The 9,964-nt window shown below is 47.1% G+C and overlaps 1 protein-coding gene across 1 annotated transcript in view; it reads right to left on the reverse strand.

The window, feature by feature from the left end:
- The window catches only part of IQGAP2 (IQ motif containing GTPase activating protein 2), a 263,135-nt gene extending 257,791 nt beyond the window's left edge, over window positions 1-5,344 (reverse strand). Inside the window, exon 1 of the mRNA XM_024563618.3 lies at window positions 5,026-5,344. Within this exon, the coding sequence (XP_024419386.2) occupies window positions 5,026-5,071 (46 nt within the window). The 5' untranslated portion in view covers window positions 5,072-5,344. The remainder of the gene's footprint in view (window positions 1-5,025) is intronic.
- Between the last annotated feature and the right edge of the window lie 4,620 nt (window positions 5,345-9,964).

Genomic DNA, 9,964 nt, shown 5'->3' on the forward strand with positions numbered 1-9,964 from the left:
AAAACTGTGAATGAGCAAGTGAATGATTGAAACCCACTTTAAGTTGTCCTGGAGAAAACAACCGGAAGAAAGGGACATGATCCAATCCTTCCTGTCCAGGCACCCAGAACTGCCAGGCTGCAGGCCTCCCTTCCACCCAAGATGTCTCTCCAGCTCCCTCAGCCTTCCCAGTGGGCCCTGAGAGCACCACCCCCACCTAGAAATCCTTAGGGAGCTGATCTCACTTAATCCCTTAGTCAGTGGAGATGTTGGACTTTACCTTCCAAATAACATTTGTTTCCCAGAAGGGAGAAAAGCAACCTTAAAGCCATACCAAAACAAATCCTATAAAATAAACACAAAGCTGTACAGAAATCAGTGTCTGGGTTTGTATGTGGTGCATGTGTACTCCTCACATCAAAACCACAAGGAACACGGTAAATAAAGCATGCAGTCACGTGCCCGTGGGCTCCCACTTACTTCACAAAAGCCTGCCAGCACAGTGAAGAGGTCGTCACAGAGAAGCGCCTTTTCACCCCTGCACTAGAGCAGTGCCCCGCCCCCAGAGATTGCGGTTGAAGGTCTGGGTGGGACCTGGGAATTCACCTTTCCAACAAGGTCTCAGGGGACGTGTGGCTGCTGCAGGGCTAGCTCCCTTGGGCTGGGGAAACAGCTGCCAATGCATTTCAGGCACCTTGGCGAGAAGGGCCACACATAGTGGGGAACAATTTACGAGAATACCGTGCATTTCCTTTTAAGAACACACTATCCAAGTGGCTACAATTTTCTGCATTGTGATGGAATCAGGACAAACCCCGAAACAGAAAGGTGAAACACCTGCGGTCCATTCCGGGGAGGTGACCTGGCCAGTAGCCCGTGGGAAAAGGCTTCAGGTTCTGACAGTACTGGCTTTCGAGTTCCCACTGGCACCTGCTAGCTGGGTAGCCTTGAGACAACATCACGGGTGTCAGCTTCTTGGTGAAATTGGGAAGCCAGTGGCCCCCTCAGAGATAATAATGAGCGGCTGACAGCAATAGCACAGGAAAGGCACCCAGCTCTCAGAAGTTCAGTTCATGCTGAACTGCCTACCTACCCTGTAGGACTTCCCCTGACTCCCAGATCAGAAGTTGAGTGTCCTTTGTTTCTCTCTTGGTTACCATGAGGACTTGGCGCATTAGATTTGTGTAGATACTAACCTTTTAAATAAAATGAGCTGTCAAAAGCGTGTGGAGTAGAAGGGTGAAGGATAACAGCAAAGGGGTTAGCTAACAGCCTAAAAAACCCTAAATTCTAAAACAAACTCTGTATTACAAGCTTAAACTCTCCCAAATAAGTCATTCTGGCTAACAACATGTGTAATTACAGTTAAAAGCATACTAAAACAACACTTTAGCCATTGACCTTCAAGCTCGTTGTGCAATGCTCAACCAAAACATTAACACATCAAGGAGTGACTTGATTTTCTACCAAGACAGAATCACATGGCAACACTGCGCATATCTCAAGCCCTACGCAGTTCGAACGAAAGCCCCCGTAGCGTGCTAGAGCCATGCCACACTAAACACAGATGGAGTCAATCCTGCTTCCAACACCCGAGCGAGTTTGACGAGTTCAGAACTTGAATTTCTTCATCTCAGGCCAATATGGGAAAAGAGGGAAGAAGTTTAGTTATGTTGCCCCTCCGATATTCCAGGTAGTAGGTGATTCAGAATTCCCCCACTCAGAAAAGAGCATTATTCAAAAGCTCTGCAACACACACACACACACACACACACACTCAGGGCTTATGTTGCACTCGTTAAAAGAAACCAACAGTGAAACATTGATCACTATTAGTTTTACAATGTTTCTCATGACAGGAAAGGAGTTCAAAGGGTAAATAATCACAATCAAGTGCGGCGCTTGCTACATGAACTTGATTACAGACCCAGGATAGGCACTTAACTGTTGATTGAGTTTATCAGTGATAAGTCTAGTCACGAAGTCCCTCTATTGCTCTTACTGGCTTTTAAATGCTCAATTAACTGGAACAAAACTATTGACAGATCGAGGTGGCAATGTGCTTTGAGAATTACTTTGAAAAACATATCATAATGCATTACAACAGCACAAAAGTTATTTCTAATCATACATACCTATGCACGGGTGTCACTTAAATTTGGTTTTGAGTGTAGGAGATTTTGGTTATGATACACTATTCTGATTACGTCTACATCAGTACAGCGGTTTTCCCCTTTTCCTTTCTTCATCTCTTCCCTGCAGAACTGCATTTAGTCAAAAGCTGATGTTTTAATTTTGCTCTGTAGTAATATGACACAAAACAGCTTCACAGGTTGAAGGAAGATGTGGCCAACGTGAAAGCGGCAGGGATTAGACAGAAAGTGGTATGTTTAATTTTAATTCCCTGCTCCAAAGTGCAATCAGAAAGACTCCTGCAATCTCTCATGCAAAAAAAAAAAAAAAAAAAAAAAGGAAGGAAGAAAAGAAAAGAAAGAAAGAAAGAAAGAAAGAAATCTGAGAAGGGCAACTTCATGGAGAACTCATTGAGAAATCTCTCAAGTGCAGCTTCCTCTGGTATTTTACAGACACTCAGCCTGGTGGAGAGGAAAGATACTGTAACAGCCCTGAGCTTGTTTATTCTGTACAAGAATTACGAAATTAAGTGACATTTCAAAGGGACAAGGAGACAAGGCAAACAGAAGACCAGACCTCAAACAAGTGTAATGACCTAATTCAAACTAGCAAAACACTGTTTTTAAAGCCCAGTCTCAAGTACCTTTTCCTCACAATGTCCAGCAGGGGAACTGAAATTGCAACAATGTATAAGGAGTGTATTGGTACTTTGCCTATTTTTTAATGTGGGGGATGAAGCCTGTTTGGTGTAGTTCAAGGTTTTATTGAACCTGAACTTACCAAACCCACAAAATAAAAAGCAGAGCCTTGTCATGCAACACTGCAAGGACAATCCTGTGTTTTCCCCATGTTGCCAGACGCCCAGAAAGCCAACACCACCCAGAAATGATACACATTTGGTGCATCACACCGCTCCCCCTTTGCATGGATAGTCAATGTTAGGTAGTACTAGCCAACACTGAGCTTCATGCCACTAGGTATCATTTTAAAGTAAATGACAAGCATACACCATTCGTGCACTTGGTATCAAAATTATAGAAATGTTCATTTTAGGATATAACAGGCTGCTGTATTGAAGTTTTAACCTTTCCAAGTGGTCATATAGTCTGGAAACCGGCAAATGTCTCCCATTTATCACTACCTTCAGTGACCGAAGAATGCCAGCACTTCCTGACCTGGGGGAAGGTGAACAGGAGCGATTCCAACAAGAAGGCGCATTAGACCAGAATCGTGAGAAAAGCTGGACGGTGATTCCCCAAGAAGTGGCTGTGCGACGTGCTCTCCACGCGTGTGGGATCTGAACCTCCTCGAACACCGCTTCTGAGTGGTGTAGCTACGGAAGCAACATCACAGACCACAGGCAGAGACACAGACGGAAGTGCTGCCTCAATGCGCTGCCCTCGCTGCTACTTGGCGCGCACAATGAACTAATGAGGGGTGACACAACAAACAGATCATGGTTTCAAATGTGACATCAACAGCTATTTTTTGTACATATTCACCTAGTGAATATTCCAGGCATAAGTTGGCACAGTAATGCTACTACATGTTCTGGGACCTTGTCACACTATAAAGTACTTTCACCAACTCGGGTGGGCACAGCGTGCTCCCTTGCACCCAATAAGCTCAGCTGTCTGTCTGTGTGGTTTACCAAAGTGCAAACTAAGGCTTCAAAGAGCCGGTTCTTGGTTAACTGCTGAATGCATTTCTCTACAGTTGAGAGGCTTCAGCTGACTCCTGAGGCCTCCTCCTCACTCACAGCCTGACACCACCACCAGTGTCACGTTGGAAAACTAACTTCCCATCTCTGACACTCCGTTCCCAGACTAACGGAGAGGAAGGGGAGGGGGAACTTACACAAGTCGACTACTCCCCCTTTTATATTAGGCAACTCGGTGGCCCTCCCAGCCACCCAGAACCACAAAAACACCACCTTGCAACAGGTTTCACCACCTTAACCAAAACCTGGTGCCTTTGCCACCAAGGCCAGCCTCCGCAAAAGATTAACCTGTGGTCCTAGGCCATGGCTCACTAACAGGGCCAACCATGGAGAGAGAGAGGGCGCCAACTTTCTGTTTGTTTTAGGGGAAATACTTCCTGGCACATGTTTAGTAAAAACTCTGAACTCTGCACACGGAGCCACGTGGTTGGTGCTAATCTGGCTCCATCCACCCACAATCCGCCTTTAAAGCAATCTCTTTCCGAGGCAGTCCCTGCGGTAATGGACACCATCTCGTTACAGTCACACGGGCTCCTCTCCCTGCAGCAGTGCTCCGCGTACGCGGCGCAGTCCTGAGGGGTTAGAGGGCAGCGGGGAGGAGAGGCTGGGGCCAGAGGTGTGCCTTTCGCAGAAGCAGGAAAGGATTCACATCTGTGGGGCCCAAACTGGCTCTTTCGGTTCAAGTGAAGCCCGCGGGAGTGGGGTAGGAGGAAATGCCCGTCCCTCCAGGAAATCCGACTTTGCCAATAACGGAGAGCGCGGGCACACAACTTGGGACGCCCACCTGTAGACAGCAAACAAACTTTCCTTCCGAGTTGGAAGAATCCAGTCCCTTACGCCACCCCCTGGCCCAAGCCGGCAGCGGCCTGGAGCTCTGCGGGCTCCTCACCTGATACCCCTAAACTCCCAACCTGGTCTGTCCCAGCGCGCAGACCCGGCGCGGCCGGCGCGGCCCGGTGGGGTTTGCGGGGTAGAGAGTAAGGTTTGACAGCTGGGGATCATAAATTTAGGGGAGAGCAGAAGGACGCCGCTCACTACCCTTTGTAACTCCAGCTCCCAACTTTGCAGCCACACAGCCGCTGTCCTCCTGTTCTCTCCTAGGCGCGCACCCGGCTCCCTTGGCTTCTTCAATGCGTTTCTAGGGAGAGGGCTCCCCAAAGGCGGTGGAAGCCCCGCACTCCCGGCGCACTTACAGCCATAGCGGGGTCTCTGCAAGGTCGGCAGCTCCTCGTGGGGCATCCTGCGCGGCTCGGGGGGCCCGCCCCGGGCGCGCCCCCCGCGGCTTCCCTCGCTGGCCAGGCTTGCCGGTTCCGCGCCCGCCGGCGCGCTCGTATCCGGCTTCTCGCTGCCCTCCCCTGGCCACCGCGGGATAGGCGACCGGCTCCCTCGGCGCTCCCTCGTCGGCTCCCGCTGCAGCCGTCGCGCGCAGACACCGGAGCCAAAGTGAACTCTCCTCCCTTACTCCCTCCCCGCCACCGCCGCCGCCTCCCTGGGCAGGTTTCCTTTCTCCTCCAGCCCGGCCCCGTTATCCAACGCGCTACGAGCGCGCCACGGCGCAGCGACCCCTACCGCGGGCGAGGCGCAGCGCCCGGGCCGCGTGGGCCCGCCCCCACCCGGCTCCGTAGTCAGAGTAAGAGGCCGAGCGGGTCGCCGCGGGCCGGGATCCCCTGCAGCTGGGGCCCGCGCAAAGCTGGCGCCCTGGGGTCTGCGGCCGCCCCGCCTGATGATTCTCACTGCTGGAGCGTTGAAAGGGTGGAAGTGAAGCTACGCGGGCAAGAGCAAGAAAAACCGCAGAAAACACAGGCGGCCCCATTTGCCCAGAGTGTTGCTCAGTTACAGAAGAACAAACAGCCGGTTCTTCCTCTGGGGAGATGGAGCGCTGGTCGCTTGTCTCTTTTTTTATTTTTCCCCTTTGAAAATTGCTACTGTGCCTCCTGGTCTACAAAACACAGGGTTCCCCTTTCATGACAAGAAACTGAGAGTGTGTGCCTGCATTTGCTGCAGGGGCGAAATAAACAATACTTAAAACAACCAGGCAAAACCCAGGGGCGAGCCACCCTCCGCTCACCTTCGGCGCGTCCTCCCCCCGCCCCGCGCGCTAAAAAACTCGCCCAGCCCAGCTGGGGTAGCACACACTAAAACCTTTTCCGGCTAAGCTTTTAAGGAAATTAAACCACATGTGTACGGTTTAAGAGAGGGGTTTTTCCTCTTTGTGAGTCAGAGTGATAAGATCTGGAGGAACGGGGGACTCTCCTATACCTGTGCACTCAGCTGCTCGTCAAACGTGGAATGTGCGCGTGACCCGATGGACGGCAGAACAGAATGACTGAGGCGGACGAAAAGGCGACACGGTGACCCCGTGGTTAAGCATGCGAAGACACCGAAGGGGCCGGCCGTTTTCCGTTGCACAGGGGAGACGCAGCCCTTCTCAAACTTGTTGAAACTCGGGTTCCTGGGCCCCACCGTCGGAGTTCCCAGTTCAGTCGGTCTGGCGACCGTGGGTTTACATCCCTAAAGAGATGTCCGGCGCTGCTGACCCCGGAGATCTGCAGACCACACTTAGAGTAGTTCTTTAAAAACAGGCACAGGGGACTTCAGCTGGACTGGGGGAAATCTCCTTCAGGTGGAGAGCAAGAGGATTCTCCCTGCCCCGCCTCCTGCTCCCAGGCGTTAGACCACCACTGGGTTGGAATGGGAAGAGTGGGGTTTTTCTTTAAAAAGCAGTTGCCTCTGCTTTTAAGAGTAAATCAAAGTACCCAGTCATTTTGAAGCACAGTACCCAGTCAGCCAGTGTTCACCCAGGGGGGAGAATTTCCTGTGTTTCGAGAGATGCTGAACTGACTTGAGTGTCTAAGGTTCATTGCACCTCTGTAACTCGATTCCATGTATTAGATATTAACGATTAAGTCCGTACCTGCACATAACCAATCTTCAGTATGAGTGTGTGATTTAAGGCCTCAATCAACAGGTAGTCTAGGGGTTTTAGAGGTGGTGGGAAATCATTGCGAACTATAATGGTCAAGGAAGGATAGAATTTGCAAGTATGGCTTGAGGTGGACCTTGAAAAATGGATGAGTTGGAGGGCGAATGGGCCACTCTTGGAAGACAGGCAAGGACAAGGGACAATGGGGTGGAGCATGAGGGTGGAAGAGGGTAGAAGCTTTGAAACTGGACATGAGCATGGGAGCATTTGAGAGTTCTTAAAGGTTTGGGACATGGATACTGCATGATGCAAGGGAGTCAGGGAAGGGGAGTGTTGCAGGAGGCTCATAAGGCAGATTCCAGTGGAGAAACTTGGAGGTGCAGGCATCTGATGAAGGGGCTGTGGCAGAGGCAGAAGAGAGGGAAAGGAGAGCTTCAATTAGTTGACCCCAGTAAAACTGATGAAGGGGAGTTTTAACACAAATAAGTCAATGCCATCAACACTTATATAAATATCACAGATTGTAACACAGTAAATATCTGTCAATGGTACAAAATGAAGGTTAAAGCATAAATAAGCCATCTGCAGGAGAGTAGTTCTAAGTTCATGTTTAGCTGGTCAGTTCTTTGCTGAAGGGTCTGGGGAGATTTCAAGGCTCTGTCATGACTCATGTTTCTATGGAGAAGTTATCACTAAGAAGAAATTAAAAGTAAAAGCTAATACTCCTGACCTTTTCGCAAGTGCTGAAATTAATCTTTTGGAATTCAGTCTGTATCCACTGGGTAACAGTACTTCTCCACAGAATCTCAAAAAAGAAACTTGTCCGCAGAATTCTGGGCTATTGTCTCTTAAGGTTTAACATTGGAGGGTGATTCAAAAACATACAAGACAATGTGCCGGCTTATTTTGCCACCTGACTGTGCTTGCAAGAATATTAAAAACAAAAACTGAGGCCATCTAGTAAAAATATTTTTTAAAATAAAGCAAAATTTTTTTCCTTAATGTAAAATAAAAGATGACATTGGAAAACTAGCTATAGTAAACAGTTTTTAAAGAAATATTGTTTTAAAAAATGATTGTTTTCTAAGGCCAATCACTCTCTTTTTGATAAGGTGAAATGAACATGAAGGTGTTTTTAAAAAAGGCTACTTTGTTTTTATAACAATAGCAGATTATTTATATCAAGAGGTTCAAACAGGATTAACAAAGGTACGCTTGAGCAAGAATCTTGGCACGCAACTTTAACATTCCATTCACCTTTGAAATGACTTGGTGATTTTCCAATAATATCATGTTATTGATCATTTTCACATATTTACCAAAATGGTGACCAATGTGCTTTCAAAACATTGCCAGGAGTGAGGCATGAAAAAATGGCAGGAAAGAAATGAATCAAGGTTTTTTCAAAGTCCTGGGAGCCCTTGAGTTGTCAAGGTCTTCCCTTTCCCTGTCCCAGTAACAGAGACACTGAGCAGGAACTGCACTGTATTGCAAAGGAGACATCTCTATCTAAATAGGAAATTGTTACAGTCCAACATCATTTTTTTAAGGAATCAGAACAGAAATGTATGCAACAGCCAGTGTTTCAGTTCTCAAAAACAAAAGTGGGCGTAGCAGTGTCTGGGAGACAAAAACTAGAACTGAGAGTCTCTTAGCATCATTTGATGGGCGAGAAAACAGAGCCGCACAGAGCCTAATGTACCTTCCAAGCCTCCAGAGAATCTCTGCCCATTGCCTTTTCGATTGTACATATTTATGATTATATATATACATATATTTTTCCAGCAAGGTCCTTTTTCACTTTATTGAAGTATATAATTTTGGACAACTTTCAAATATTTTGTCAATGTTAAATCAGCAAGCCTCCCAGCAATCTTCCCTTTTTCTCAGCTTTGAATTCTAAACAAATCAAATTTTGGAAAGACTGTTTAAATTTTCATTTTAGGACACAAATAAGTAAAACCATGCACAATTCCAGTATTATTTTTCCCATTTCCCAGCTTAAGAAAGTTAGAACTCTCGTGACTCAGAAGACGAGCCCAGGGGTCACCCGGGAATGAGCAGGAGAAAGCAGTAGTGACTCTAGGTGGTCCCCTCCACGTTTTACCCCTTTACCCTGCCTCGTTTCAACTGCATTTGTCACCTGGCATAACATATAGTGGTTTATTTGTTTAGTGTTTGCCAGCTTCTTCTAGAATGTGAGCTTCTTGACAGAGGGGACTTGATCCAAGTTTTCACGGCTGTGTGCCCAGGACTTGCTGCAATGCCTGGGATGTAGTAGCTGCTCAATTATTTTATTACAATTATAAATTTGCTAAATACTAAATCTACCAGACAATATACTAGGAATAGTTGGTACTTTCAATCCTGTAACAACTCTGTGAAGAAGATATCATTATCCTTATTTAACAGTGATAAAACAGACTCAGAGTCTCATAGGTAGTAAATGCAGGTACTGGTTTATCTGAGTCCAAACATCACCCACCACCCCCTCAGAAGCCAATCTTTTGTTCGGGGAACTGATAAAATTAACTACAAATTTCAACATGTTCACCTTCTATTACATATATGTTCTCTTCTCCCAGGTGAATGTTAAAGGACCGACTACAAATGTCCCCAAGTTACCACCATCTATTTGCCATCACAAAACTCTAGGGGCAGGTCCAGTTTGCGTCTGGGCCCCACCTCCGATTACAGTTTCACTGCTAATTCCTTGCAGTTCCTTCTATGGATTAATGCGATAAGATCTGAGGGGTGGCCAATAAAGAGCTCTACCACATACCTGTAAAGTTGTTCTGAATCAATTTTTTATGATCATTCATTTTTTCCCATCGACTTTAATGTCAAGTATGCTTTATCTTCATCTCAAATTGATCTCTCTTTGGCAGGAGCTCTTAGTCCTAGCTTACTTTTCTCTGCCTGACTCTTGCACAGCCCTTCTGAAACACTCCGTCCTTGTTGATAAGAAGCAAACAAACTTCTAGCTGACCCAGGAAAGCTTAGATATTTTGAAAGAAACTGCATCATTTATCAGGGAATGAAAACTAAAACACCCATTATGTTGACAAAAAAATTGAATGTTTATCCCTGACTGGTGTGGCTCTGGGTTGAATGTCATCCCATAAACTGAAAGGTCGCTGGTTCTATTCCCAGTTACAGCACATGCCTTGGTTCCAGGCCAGGTCCCCAAGAGGCAGCTAATTGATGTT

The sequence above is a fragment of the Desmodus rotundus genome, chromosome 1 (assembly GCF_022682495.2).
Source record: "Desmodus rotundus isolate HL8 chromosome 1, HLdesRot8A.1, whole genome shotgun sequence".
Taxonomy (NCBI): Eukaryota; Metazoa; Chordata; class Mammalia; order Chiroptera; family Phyllostomidae; genus Desmodus; species Desmodus rotundus.